At 43.4% G+C, this 14958-nt stretch overlaps 1 protein-coding gene across 1 annotated transcript in view; it reads right to left on the bottom strand.

The window, feature by feature from the left end:
* pkd1b (polycystic kidney disease 1b) overlaps positions 1–14958 on the bottom strand; it is a 130263-nt gene that overhangs the window by 56813 nt on the left and 58492 nt on the right. The window contains exons 18-25 of the mRNA XM_060938890.1: positions 9288–9422; positions 8900–9044; positions 8222–8818; positions 7811–7961; positions 7483–7732; positions 5676–5871; positions 879–1046; positions 651–794 (exon numbers count right to left, since the gene is read on the bottom strand). Coding sequence (XP_060794873.1) covers positions 651–794; positions 879–1046; positions 5676–5871; positions 7483–7732; positions 7811–7961; positions 8222–8818; positions 8900–9044; positions 9288–9422 — 1786 coding nt within the window. The remainder of the gene's footprint in view (positions 1–650; positions 795–878; positions 1047–5675; positions 5872–7482; positions 7733–7810; positions 7962–8221; positions 8819–8899; positions 9045–9287; positions 9423–14958) is intronic.

Genomic DNA, 14958 nt, shown 5'->3' with positions numbered 1-14958 from the left:
ATAAAGTAGATTAATTCATTTGTCCATCTTCAGGAAGGGCTTTATCATGGTTGGGGTGGTGAAAGCTCTGGCACCTATCCACGGAACTTGGAAGATGGAACTTAGACACACTTATAAGATGGCTCTGGACACTTAAGGTAATGATACACGAGGCAACTTTTTGGGCAATGTTGCCGGGCAATTGCACTTCGACACTGTCCCATTGAGATTGGGGCAACATCATTCCTATTGGAACGATTTTGATCATTTTGGGCAACTTTTTAAGATCATCCAATCAGAGTGCTAGCAGTGAATCACATGACCACCTGAGAGCTTCTGAAATTTTCAACAAAGACAGCGGCGTCTCCAGCAGTGGAGCGAAGAAAAAGAGAGACGACTTATATCTTTTTATGGTGGCAAGTTGTTGTGTGTAAACCCAAAGTGGTGAATTTACCTCATAAAATGTTTAGAAAACCAACAGACATCTATATTTATGGCAATAGCTCATCGCCCTATGGCTGGTGAGCTAAAAATCCAGACCTTAAATCCAATCATCCCCAGCACCCAGGCTAATGACTCCATCCTTTTACCTACACCTTTATTGAAGAAAATGGATATCCACATTTCAGCACATGAGGTTTTCTTATTCAGAAGGTATTTTATCAACTCACACGTAGCTAGCACCACTTTCTGAGCCAAACCCGAGTTCTTTTCATTCTCCACAGACAGCCAGTCCTCCACCAGGAAGAAGAACATGTTATCTGTCTGCATGTCCCACACTGTCACATGCTGAAGATACCATGAAGGATCCAGACCTGAGCAGAGAAGAAAATGTCCTGTTTTATTGTTAGTTCTTGTTCAATTTACAGAAGAAACATAATTTCTATAATAACTCCCACCTGTGTTGTCATGCCAGATGAGTATTTTCCATATTTCTCCCAAGTTGATGTCAGTTTCTATCTGAAAGTCATCTAGACCATTCCTCTGAAAGGCTCCGTCTCTTTGCAGATGCCGTGAACCACTTTTGTTTACACCATGCAGACTAATGCCTATGTGAGCAGAGGTTCCTGAAGGAGATATGGAGCAGAGAGAACTTTATAGCTGCTATATAGCTGCAAGTCAGAACAGGAACTAACTTGTTTCAAGGATGTTACACAATGTTAAACACAACTATAAATGGATAAAATGTACAATGTGCCATTTGTGATTAATACATTTTTTTAATCAGAACGTGAAGGGTGTAGTATCTCATCTGGCCTGCCATCAAAACAACCATGACTACCAAAACATCAAACAGAACTGAAATGTGACAATGTCAGAGAGAGGACCAACCTCCACGGTAAACTGTTTACAACAGGAACATCAACAAATGGCTCAATTTTGTTCCCTGAGGGAAGCTCGACCCAAAACATCCATCAGAACTGAATTCGCATCATAAATGAGAGAGGAGATACAATTATAGTCAGAAGAAAATGTGTTAAGGTGACCTAATTACTAATTTGTTGACAAAAATTTGACAATACAATGACCAAGTGTTGTGCAGAAGGTTGAGTTCTTTCAAATAAAACAATCAGAACTGAAATCCATTAAGAACTGAGGGAGGCGACACGATTTAACTGAAAATAAACAAAGTTGTAAACAAATTGTTTACTACAGGAAAATCAACAAACAAATGACCAAGTTTTGTTCCCTGAGGGAAGACTGAACCAAAACATCAATCAGAACTGGAATCTATGAGACATGAGCGAGGAGATACAATTCTAGTGAGAGGTCTGGAAAATTCATTAATTTGGCCTAATTAGTAACTTGTGAGCAAAGATTTGACAAAACAATGACCAAGTTTTGTGTGGATGTCAGCCCTGCAATGAGCTGGTGACTTGTCCAGGGTGTACCTTGCCTCTCTTAGGGGTGTTTGGGGTGTCAGAATGGGGTAGCACCTTTGCCAGTGGGGACATGTTGCACCCTTGGTCATCTGAGCGACTGAGCAGCCCTTTTTAGGACCACATTGCTCACCTCCCTGGCATGAGGAAGGGGCTAGAAAAGGTACCCTAAACATTGCCTGCTCCACACCACTCTGGCCAATTTACCGTGGCTGGCGGGGCCCTCAAACTTGCGGTCGAAACTCAATATCAAAGAAAAAAGTGAGGATCTCTCCTCTGACGCTTGCCACATGGAATGTTTGCACCCTTCTTGACAGGGATGAGCTGAACAGACCCCAGAGATGCACAGCTCTCATTGCAAGTGAACTTGGTAGATACAATGTCGATATAGCAGCCCTAAGCGAGATGAGGCTAGCAGGAGAGGGTGAACTTTGTGAACTAGGCACAGGCTATACCTTTTTCTGGAGTGGACATGGACCTGAAGAAAGACACGAGGCTGGAGTTGGTTTTGCTGTGAAGTCAATGCTTGTTTGGCAAGCTGGCTGGTCCCCCGAAAGGAGTGAATGATTGCCTTATGACAATGAGACTCCCCTTTTTCAATGGGCAGAAGTTTATCACCATTGTCAGCGCCTATGCCCCCACCATGACCAACCCAGATGTAGTCAAGGACAAGTTCTATGAAGACTTGAATGCCGTCATCACCACTATTCCCAGCGCTGATAAACTCATCATTCTTGGTGACTTTAATGCGAGAGTTGGCAATGACAGCACTACCTGGGAAGGAGTGATCGGGCAGTATGGGATTGGCAACTGCAATAGCAACGGCCTATTACTCCTCCAGACCTGCGCTGAACATGGGCTTATGATCACTAACACTGTTTTCTGCCTACCTACCTGCAACAGGACATCATGGATGCATCCTCGCTCTAAGCATTGGCATCTTATTGACTATGTCATCATCAGGAAGAGGGACAGGCAGGACGTGCGGGTCATGAAGTCTACGTGTGGCGCTGAGTGCTGGACAGACCACCGCCTCATCATCACCAAACGCAACCTCCTTATCCAACCCAAGAGATGTCCACAGGGTATGAAAACACCCAAATGCCTGAATGTCAACAAGCTAAAGCTCAGCTGCATCAAGCAATCTCTCATCAATACCCTGGAAGAACACCTAAATGCCACCATGCTAGACAACCAGGATGTGGAATCAGCATGGGCAGTGCTTCGTGAAACAGTGTACAACACAGCTATGGAGTGTTTAGGGCCCACTACCAGAAAACACAAAGATTGGTTTGATGAGAACAGCGCAGAGATAATGCAGCTGTTAGGGGACAAATGCCGTTCCTACAAACCCCACCTTGATGATCCAAAGAGTACAGCAAAAAAGGACATACTGAGAAACATCCGCAGCACCATCCAACTAAAGCTGCGCCAAATGCAGGATTCATGGCTGAGCAACAAAGCTGATGAGATCCAAGGCTATGCAGATAGGAATGACATGAAGAACTTCTATGATTGCCTGAAAGAAGTCTATTGGCCCACCACCTCTGGATCATCACCTCTCCTCAGTGCAGATGGGTCAACAATGATCACTAAAAAAGAGAAGATTCTAGAAAGATGGGCTGAGCACTTTGACAACGTACTCAATCGTCCCTCCACCATCAGTGATGAAGCCATTGACCGGCTACCCCAGGTTCCTGTTGATGAGACGCTGGATGCTGTACCAACCTTTGAAGAAATATGGAAAGTGATTCATCTGCTAACCAGTGGCAAAGCACCTGGTACAGACTCCATCCCTGCTAAAATCTACAAAGAAGGTGGTACAGCTCTGACAGAGAAACTCCACCAGCTGTTCCAGCTCATTTGGCAGCGTGAAACAGTTCCACAGGACTTTAAAGATGCTTCTATCATCCATCTTTACAAGTACAAGGGAAACTGCCAGGCCTGTGACAATCATCGTGGAATCTCCCTGCTCCATCACAGGCAAGGCCCTGGCCAGAGTTCTACTCAACTGCCTCATTGCACATCTTGAGAGAGGTCTCCTACCAGGGAGCCAGTGTGGCTTTGGGAAAGAACGAGGGACTATTGACATGGTGTTCACTGCTAGACAACTCCAGGAGAAGTGTCAGGAACAGAATGTTGATCTGTACTCAACCTATGTCAATCTGACCAAGGCCTTTGACACTGTCAGTAGAGATGGCCTTTGGAGAATCATGGCAAAGTATGGATGCCCCCAGAAATTCGTTATTATACGACAGCTTCATGATGTCATGCTGGCTAGAGTTCAAGACAACGGTGAGATATCCCAGCCATTCCCTATCACAAACAGTGTGAAGCAAGGATGTGTCCTCACCCCCACCCTGTTCAGCATTATGTTTTCTGTCATGCTGACAGATGCTTTCAGAGACACTGATGTAGGCATCAGCATCAATTACCACACTGACAGTTCCGTCTTTAACCTCAGGAGGCTACAGGCAAAAACCAAGGTCACATCAGACATCGTCAGTGACTTTCTGTTTGCCGATGACTGTGCCCTCAATGCTGCTTCAGAAGCTGACATGCAACATAGCGTTGATAAGTTCGCTGTGGCTTGCAACAACTTTGGCCTCAAATCAGTACAAATAAGACTGAAGTTATGCACCAGCCAGCCCCAGGAAAGACATACACTGAACCTAACATCATAATCAATGGTCAATGACTGAACACAATGGACAAGTTCACCTACCTTGGCAGCACACTCTAAAGAAACGTCATTGATGACGAAGTGAATGCCAGACTTGCTAAAGCTAGTGCTGCTTTTGGCAGACTATTCAAGAACATGTGGAACAGAAGAGGCATCACCCTAGAGACAAAGATTAAGGTTTACTGGGCTATAGTTCTCACCACCCTCCTCTATGGCTGTGAAACGTGGACGGTCTACCAACACCACACAAGGAAACTGAACTATTTCCACACCACTTGCCTTAGAAAACTCCTTGGCATCAAGTGGCAAGACAAGATTCCAGACACTGAGGTCCTCAGATGTGTTAGCCTGCCTAGCATCTATACCTTCCTGATGCAGTCTTAGCTCCGCTGGGCAGGGCATGTAGTTCGCATGCCAGACCATTGGCTGCCTAGGAGACTGTTTTAAGGCGAACTGCAACAAGGGAAGCGCTCCCAAGGAGGCCAGAAAAAGCACTACAAAGACACACTGAAAGCCTCATTGAAGGCCTTTGACATCAGCATTGCCACCTGGGAACAAACCACGCGAGACAGAGGGAAGTGGTGAGCATCTGTTCACAAGGGTGCACAAATCTGTGAAGCCAGCAGGACAGCAGCAGCTGAAGAATGCAGACAGGTGAGGAAAAACAGCACAAACAGATTCCCAACAGCAGCCACCATTCCCTGTCCACACTGCCAGAGAACCTTCCGGGCACGAATTGGGCTAATCAGCCATCTTCGTACCCACAGAGTCCAACCCCAACCCAAGGATGACTAGATGGTCCTCGTCGTTTCTGACGGACGAACAACGAACCCCGCCTCTCGCCCATAGTCAGCTGGGATAGGCTCCAGCTTGCCTGCGACCCTGCACAGGATAAGCGGTTACGGAAAATGGATGGATGGAAGTTTTGTGTGGAGTGATGAGTTCTTTCAAACGAAACAATTGGAAAGGAAACCCATGAAAAACTGATGGAGGAGATACAATTTAACTGAATTGTAGATGACGGATGCCATGCCATGGCAACAGCTCATCGGCCTTATGGACAGATGAACTCATCACTTGCACTGTAATTGCTTACTGTCCCCTATACATAGCAACATTCAGTCTTCACTTACCGGCCCCCCTGTACCAGCCAGTTTTGACTAGTACTCGATAACGGTAACATCCTGACTGGCCACACAGTGGGATGAAGCTCAAGCGCTGTCTTTCGAGATGGTCTAGTTTGTGGGCGATGAGACCAACCAGCAGATGAATCAGGAGTAGAACACCACACACTATCCCCACCACCACGTTTCTGCTCGGTCCATCTGACTGAAACAGTAAGATGTATCAGTAACACCTTTTGTGAAGGCCATATCTATATTTTGGGTATGAAGGTGACAGTTTGATGACAGCAACTCTGCTTGAAATAACAAGATTGATCCAGGTCCATAGTTTATCACCATCATTGTCAATCATTTTTAACAGCCATGGAGGCATACAGTACTATCTTCTTCTTTTAGCTGTTCCTGTTAGGGGTTATCACAGCAGATAATGCCCCTTCATCTCCTCCTGTCCTCTGTATCTTCTTCTGTAGCACTAACCATCCTCATGTCTTCCTTCACCTTCATCTTTGGTATTTCTACCTGCCAACTCCATCTCCAGAATTCTTTTCCCAGCATACCCTGGATCTCTCCTCTGTATGTGTCCAAACCATCTCAATCTCACCTCTCTCATTTTGTCTCCAAACTGTCCTATATGTCCTGTCCCTCTAATATTCTCATTTCTAATTCTGTCCAACTTTGTCACTCCCAGTGAAAGTCTCAGCATCTTCAGCTCTGCTCCCTCCAGTTCAGCCTCCTGACTTTTTGTCTCCAAACTGTATACCATCACTGCTCTTATTACTGTCTTGTACACTTTTCCTTTCATGCTTGCTTAGTACCCTTCTGTGTCAAATCACTCCTGACCCTCTCTTCCATCCACTCCAAACTGCTTTCACTCTCTTCTTCACTTCTCTTCCGTACTCACCATTACTTTGTACAGTTGACCCCAACCATGGAGGCATATTATAGTAAAACTATATTTTCTGCAGTTTTAGCCTATAGTTTGGGAATTGGAGACTGATATGAATAACAGTGTCATTATTCAAATAAAAATGTCCCCCTCTCAGCTCTTGTCTGGGAGCCACGGGGCAGCCATGGCCTGAAGGTTAGAGAAGCAGCCTTGGGCCCAAAGGGTCGCTGGTTTGATTCCTGGGACTGGCAGGAAAAATGTGAGGGGAGTTAAGTGGATGAATAGCACTTTCCCCTCCCTCTGTATCATGGCTGAAGTGCCCTTTAACAACACACCTAACCCCCAAGTGCTCCCTGGGTGCTGTGGTGTAGCTGCCCACTGCTCTGGGTGTGTGTTCACTGCTGCAGAGGGGGAATGTGGCAAGTAAGATCTTGTTACACAAATTATAGATTGAAAGTAACTTATTAATATAAAAGAAATTACAGGCATTTAGCAGATGCTCTTATCCATAGTGACATACAACATACCCAGAGCAGCCTGGGGAGCAGTTGGGGGGTTAGGTGCATTGTTCAAGGGCACTTCAGCCTATCCTGCTGGTCCAGGGAATCAAACCAGTGACCTTTTGGTCCCAAATCAGAAACTGTTCTTCCTGTTAATGGATGGCACCCCTCCCTCACCCCCTTCACACCCACTGGTCTGGTTCTGGTCTTGACTCAGTCTCACACTGCCTTGGTCTTGATGCTGTCTGGTCTCGGTCATGACTTGGTCTTGGTTTAGGTGGTCTTGACTACAACACTAAAAACACGTATCTAATTAAGAGTTACAAGGGTTAAATGGCAACTCAATCCTGAAATCACCCTTTAAGTCTTAACTTTATACATATATTTTATATTCATACTAAAAGAGATGATATTTAAGATATTGACGTACTGGTGCGAGAAGTATGATGGCATCTGGGTGAATGAACAGACTGGCTCCAAAAAGTGTGAGGTGCTCAGTGAGGCAGTGAACAGTATCAGGGCTGCTAGTACTGAGCACACTCAGACCAGCTGTGCTCCAGCGTCTCTGTTCCATGTTGAAGAACTGGCAGAGCGAGCTGAACACACACACCAAGACACACAACTCCACGCCTGCGCTGTTCCTTAAGGATACGTACAGGTCCTTAGCAGAGCCGTTCAAGCTGGATATAGAAACGGTTTGACATTAGATAAAGTATTAATGAAAAACAATGTTTACTGACTGCATGGAAAGAACTTACACTGGTGTGAGGAAGACTGTTTCCTCCACTGAAGGACTCGCACTTGATAAGGCAAGGGTGAGCTCTTTAACATGAGTGTGTTGGGACGGTTGAAAGGTTTGTTCATCAGTTATGACAATCCTGACTTTTCCAGAGCTCAATTTACCACTTCCTGCAAATATACATAATAAGAATGGACAATAATCAAATATACCATGCACTGAGAGAGTACGGAATAAAACACTTGGGGTGTGCAGTTATTGTAAAATTATCACTGACGAAGTGGTGTGATGAAGCAGAGTTACTGATACTACCTTGAAATGACTGATTAATTTTCTCTCACAGCATGTCAACCTAAATTATTTTATTCCTACTCTGAGAGCAATTCACTCATGATTTCCATTTTTAATTTTGTAAAAAGAACAATGCTACCTTGAATCAAGCTGAAGTTAAAGGCAATAAAGAGCCCAGCATTTGGCTCCGTCTCGACAGCTCTGACTGTGAAGTTCACGCTTCCTTCCGATGGCAGAATGACATTAACCCTTCCAGAGACCTCCATCTTCTTGTTTGGTAGCGTCACACGGATGGCACTTTCTGCTGTCAGGTTTGCAATGGGGATTGGCAGACCCTGTGGTGTGGTGAACTCCATCGCAGCTAGCGTAGTAGAAATTGGTGGATTTACAGCAGAGATTAATGAGATGTCTTCACTCTCTATGACCAGGAGAATCTGAATAACTTCCTGTCTTTCGGTCCTCAGTCGTGAGCTCAGATTCGGAGGGATGAGAAACTGGCAGGGTCCGGACGGGTCAGTACACAGGAGGTCTGAAGTCAGGTCACCACGTTTGCCCATTGCATTGATTTGTGGAGCTTTGAGAGACAGGGCTTCCTCACCAGGCATCCGTGACCACATTAAACTACGCATTAGCTGTCCGACCTGGTAAAACGCTGATAGAGCAGTGTCTTGATGTTGAGTGTGGCCGGACAGTAAATCTGAAGTGTTTACTGGATTCTGAACAGACATTGAGCTCCCTAAAGAAAACCGAGAGCAGATTAAAGTGATGTTTTTGATCATGATGTTCATGGATAAGCTTCATGCTTTGCTTTTCATACTTAAAACATTCAGAATATTCCTTCCGGTGTCTACAGGCGTGACATCTCCTTGTCTTGTTTGCTCTTTGATCATGTTGATCATCTTCTCCATGACCTTCATGACTTGAGAGTTACATTCTCCACACTGAATCTCAGATGTAACAGCCTATAACAGTGAAAATTCTTTGAATGCTCATGAACTACTGACACCGTCTATATTAATTCTTTTTTCAATCGATTCTTACTCCTTCACATTTTATGAAGGCCTCATAGCTGCTTTATTCTTCTGCCATACAGAATGACTGTGAAGTAAATTATTGAGCCCTTGGTGATCATAGGCTTTGCCAGAGTAGCCATTATTTTCTGATGCCTGCCTTTTAAGTTATCATGAATAAAACATAAGACGTACAGTGGAATGAGCCAAAGCTGAGCTGATCTGTGCTGCATCCTGGAGCGAGGACACTGAGAGAGAGGCCAAGGCCTGGGTCACACTGCCTCGCATCTGGACTTTGTCCTTAAACCCCTGCATGCTAGTGGCCTTTAACTGTGAAAAAGCAGACAGATAATATAGTTAATGACATAAAAATTATGAGGACATTGGTTATGGTGTACTGTTTTGCTCAACTGCTGAGCAAACTGCCCTAGAAATGGCTTATCCATTCACTCACACATTTATACACAAGGAAGTGATGTACATTTAAAGCTTGGTTCAACAATGCAATATAATGCATGATAAAACAAGCTTTGGTATATTATCTGTACACTCCCAGAAAAAAGGGCACTAAACTGTACTATTAGGGCACATGATGTGGAAAAACGCAGTTACTGTAACTTCATGTTGACTCTACCTTGGATGAACTTTGACTGGTGAATTTGTACACATTATTTTATCAACCAATAGAAAACAAGAGGGTGGTCAGTAAAAATGAGGGATGAATGTGATGTTTATCATAAATAAAAATATGCATTCTTTATTAGCTCTGCTAAGGAGGTGATATATTTTCAGTGTGGTTTGTTTCCTTTTCATTTTTGATTGTACTTTCACTTTCCTTTTTCCACATTTAAAATTTTTTCAGAAGAACACCAAGACTGGAAGCTTTCTTTTTTTTCTCCTCCTGCGTAAAGACCACAAGCGGAGGCCAGCCACATCGGATCTGCTTTAATATCAATGGATCCTTGATTAAGGTACGTGAATCCTTTCATCATGGCACACCTTCAGTTTGTTCAGTGTGCTGAGTGCAGGATGTTTAGTCATTCTTCCTCCGTGATAGCTTTATTTGTGATAAGTGCAGATTAGTTAGCTCTCTAATGGAGAAGATTGCAGTTTTGGAGGTGCATATCCAGACTTTAGAGAGGGCTAGTGAGAATGAGAACAGTGTAGTTTCTGCAGGGGAAAGTCTGGATGCCCTAGGTGGAGTTAGTAATCCCCCAACTCTGGCATTAGAGCCCTCACAGCGGGGCGAATGGGTGATGACTCGGCGACATAAGCATAGAGCCAAAGCTACCGCTGAGGCTCACTCACGGGAGCACCACTCCTCTCTGCTTCATGTGTCGAACAGGTTTGCTCTCCTCATTGATGTACCTGCTGAGAAACCTGAAAGAGCTCTGATTATAGGGGACTCTATCATATGGCACATGAAATTAGCTCAGCCTTTAGGGGCACCAGCAGCTTTAGTCAGGAGTATACCGGGAGCCAGGGTGCCGGACATAGCAGGTAACCTTAGGGTCCTAGGCAAGCACAGGTTCTCAAAGATAGTTATCCATGTAGGAGCTAATGATATATGCCTTCGTCAGTCTGAGGTTACTAAGAGTAACTTTGTAGAGGTGTTTAAATTAGCAAAGGTGATGTCCAATGCTGTAGTATGCTCTGGCCCCATCCCAATGTGGTATGGCGATATAACTTACAGCAGGTTATAGTCACTGAACTGCTGGTTGTCCAGGTGGTGCTCTGAAAACAGTGTGGGCTTTATAGATAATTGGACTAATTTTGAGGGCACTGCTGGCCTGTTAGGGCAGGATGGTATCCATCCCACTCGGGAAGGTGCTGCTCTCATTTCCTGCAGCATAGGTCATAGTCTGAGAACAGGCTTAGTTAATTTCTGACAATCCAGAGCCAAGGCCAGGGAGCAGACGAACAGGCTAAACTGACTGTCTGCTAGCTGCACAGAGTCGTCACTCAGGGTCCACTACATCGAGACTGTGTCTGTTCCCCGAGCTCAACAAAAAAGTAGAAATACTCAGAGAGTTTGTTCCAGTAACCTAATCAATATAAAATTAGATCATACTGACTGTACAGCTGCTGCCAGCACCTTTGAGCTAAAGGTGGGGCTATTAAATATTAGATCTCTTACATCTAAAGTGCTAATGGTTAATGAACTCATTACTGATCAGGAGTTTAATGTACTTTGTTTAACTGAAACATGGATTAAGCCAAATGAATATATCGCATTAAATGAAGCGAGTCCTCCTGGATACAGTTATATACACCAGCCTCGTCTAACTGGCAGAGGAGGAGGCGTCGCCATTATTTATAATGATTATCTAGGTGTAACACAAAAACCTGGTTATAAATTTAATACATTTGAAGTTCTTCATACTCATATAATGTATGTAGCCTTGAAAAATAAGTCTACCCAGTTAATTCCATTACTTATTATTTACAGGCCCCCGGGGCCATATTCTGAGTTTCTTTCTGAATTTGCAGATTTTATCTCAGATCTGGTTATTTCCTTAGACAAAGCTTTAGTTGTCGGAGATTTTAATATTCGCTTTGATAACCAAGAAGACCCTTTGAAAACAGTGTTTGTGTCCATTTTAGATTCAGTAGGGATTAATCAGAATGTCATAGGACTGACCCATAATGGTGGTCACACTCTCGATCTAATACTAACATTCAGGTTAAACGTAGACAGTATAGTCACACTTCCACAGTCTGAAGTTATCTCAGATCATTATCTCATCTCATTCAAAATATGTCTGAGTAATAATATATGCACCTCACCACGCTACTGTATTAAACATACATTCACGTCAACTACTGCACAGAGCTTTATAAATGATTTCCCAGAGTTATCAACTTTGATTGGGTCACTGTCAGCCCCTGCAGAACTTGATCAGGCAACTGAATGCTTAGAGTCAACGTTCTGCTATACTTTAGATAATGTAGCTCCTCTTAAAAGGAAAATGATCAGAGAGAAAAAATTAGCACCCTGGTATAACAATGACACTCACACTTTAAAACAGACCATTCGAAAATTGGAATGTAAATGGCGTCAAACAAAATTGGTAGCGTTCAAATTAGTGTGGAAGGAGAGCTTCCTGAAGTATAGAAAAGCTCTTAGTGCTGCTAGATTAACATATCTCTCCTCCCTAATAGAAGATAACAACTAGATAGAACTCGACACCAACAGTGTCGATGGGGATGCCTCCGCCTGGTAGACTACACGCCTTATTAAGTTGTGATCTGGGAATAGACATTTGACCTCACAGTAATCTTGACCTGGTGAAATAACTTGTATTAGCCTTGGAGATACTGTGTTCACAAGGTTTTCGGACAGACATTTGACCTCACAGTGACCTTGACCTTAGACCTTTTGATCTCAAAATCTAATCAGTTTATCTTTGTCCCCAAATGCCCAAATGGTGAAAGTTTGGTGAAATTCCTTTCATTTACCTTGGAGATATTGTGTTCACAAGGTTCTCGGACAGACATTTAACCTCACAGTGACCTTGACCTTAGACCTTTTGATCTCAAAATCTAATCAGTTCATGTTTGTCCCAAAGCGCACAAATGGTGAAAGTTTGGTGAAATTCCTTTCATTAGCCTTTGAGATATCGCGTTTACAAGGTTTCGGGACGGACGCACGCATGGACACATGCACGCACAGACGGACACACGGACAGACGGACAACCCGAAAACATAATGCCTCCTGCACCTTATGGTGGAGGAGGCATAAAAATAATCCTAGATTCCTATTTAATACTGTAGCAAAATTAACTAGGAATAAGTCCACTATAGACACATGCACACCTGTAGTATGTCGTAGCAACAACTTCAATTAATTTTTTTAATGACAAAATTGAGAATATCCGACAAAAAATTCAAACTACTAATTTAAGGTCAGACAATGTAAGTGACCCTGTAGTTAACAATATAACTGTATCAGATCAGCAATTAGAATGTTTTACTCCCCTTACAGAAACTGAATTACTTTCATTAATCTCCGCATCAAAAGCCTCAACTTGTGTACTAGATCCCTTACCTACACGTCTATTCAAACAGATAATACCTGAAGTAATTGAACCGCTTCAAAATTTAATAAATTTTTCTCTTAGGATTGGCTATGTACCCAAATCCTTTAAACTAGCAGTTATCAAACTCCTGATTAAAAAACCTGACCTTGATCCCTGTCAGCAAGGCTGGATTAACTATATGGGCCTGCGGCACAGTGCCCAGGGGCACTAACCACTCACAGCCAGTGGGGGGGCACCACATGACAGAAACTTTAAAAATATTTTTCGTGAATGTTTGTACACTTAAAATGGTTATACACTTGACATTGTTAAATAGTCATATATAATTCATTATGAACACTAATTTCATAAGAACAACAACAATAATCATAATTCTGAGCAAGAGTGGCCTATGTGACCATTAGCCCCCCTTTCCTCAACCTGTCAGTTGAGCCAGTCCACCTACGGTGAAATGTATCAATTTTTAATTTTTAAAAACTGCGGTAGAAATGAAAAATGGATAGACATCAATTGAGTGGTTGTGTGAAGAGAAAATTAAAAAAAGAGAAAGACTCCAGGCGTGTAGCTGCAATTAAAAATGTTCCAGTGTTAGATTGTTTTTTTTTTATAAAAACATCGACAACTGCTGTCACTACCAGCTCTGAAGCCAAAGCTAGTGAAATCAGCGATGCTAGTGAGGGAGATGGCCCTGCTAGCACTAGCCAGGGAGATGTTACAACCACAGCCAGTGTTAGCCAAGGGGTCGGCGATGACGAGGATCCCCTTGAGGAAGATGGGAGTGAGGGAGACCCCGGGGAGGAAGATATGTGCGAAGCCACTTTAAGCCAGGTAGAGATCAGTTCACACCATGGTGACGAGAAGGAAGACGAGGGTGTTATGGATGTCAACCCAGCGCAGCCGACGCCAGTAGAACACTTCTCTATTTCAACTGATCCTGCGCTATGGGGAGGATGCTTTGAAGGTTTTTATTGAGACATACAAATATATGCTGCTCATTTTTGAATAAGACATTTCAATATGCCTACATGCATATTGTTGGTTGTTTTCAGTGAATTTGATGGGCTGATGTAGCCTACTTAATAAATTTTCAATGAGGAAGAATGACCTTGTTTATGTGTACTATTGTTTATGTATATGCTACTATTTTTGACAGCAAAGGGCAAGGTTTGTGAGTGTGTGCAGGAGGTTACTGAACGCGTGCGTGCAGGGTGGTGGTGGGGGGGGGGGGGCACTTGACGTATAGTGCCCAGGGGCAACGCATTGGCTTAATACGGCACTGCCTGTCAGCTGTCCAATTATCAGCCAATATCAAACCTCCCCTTTATCTCCAAGATCCTTGAAAAAGCTGTGGCACAGCAGTTATGCTCATATTTACATAGGAATAACATCCATGAAATGTATCAGTCAGGATTTAGACCTCATCATAGCACAGAGACAGCTCTGGTTAAAGTAGTAAATGACCTACTGTTGGCGTCTGATCAGGGCTGTGTCTCGCTGCTTGTGTTGCTTGACCTTAGTGCAGCATTTGATACCATTGATCATTCCATTCTTCTGGATAGACTAGAAAATGTTGTGGGAGTTAAGGGAATGACCATCTCCTGGCTCAGCTCTTATTTAACTGATCGCTATCAGTATGTTGATGTAAATGGTGATTTTTCTAGACATACTGAGGTAAAGTTTGGTGTTCCACAAGGTTCTGTCTTGGGTCCACTGCTTTTTTCTTTATATATGTTCCCTCTGTGTGAAATTATTCGTAAGCATGGTATTAGTTTCCACTGTTATGCTGATGACACACAGTTGTATGTTTCTGCAAAACCTGATGAGA

Source organism: Neoarius graeffei, chromosome 14 (genome assembly GCF_027579695.1).
Source record: "Neoarius graeffei isolate fNeoGra1 chromosome 14, fNeoGra1.pri, whole genome shotgun sequence".
NCBI lineage: Eukaryota > Metazoa > Chordata > Actinopteri > Siluriformes > Ariidae > Neoarius > Neoarius graeffei.
The sequence above is the reverse complement of the archived record's forward strand: the minus strand, read 5'-3'. Positions and strand labels throughout refer to the sequence as shown.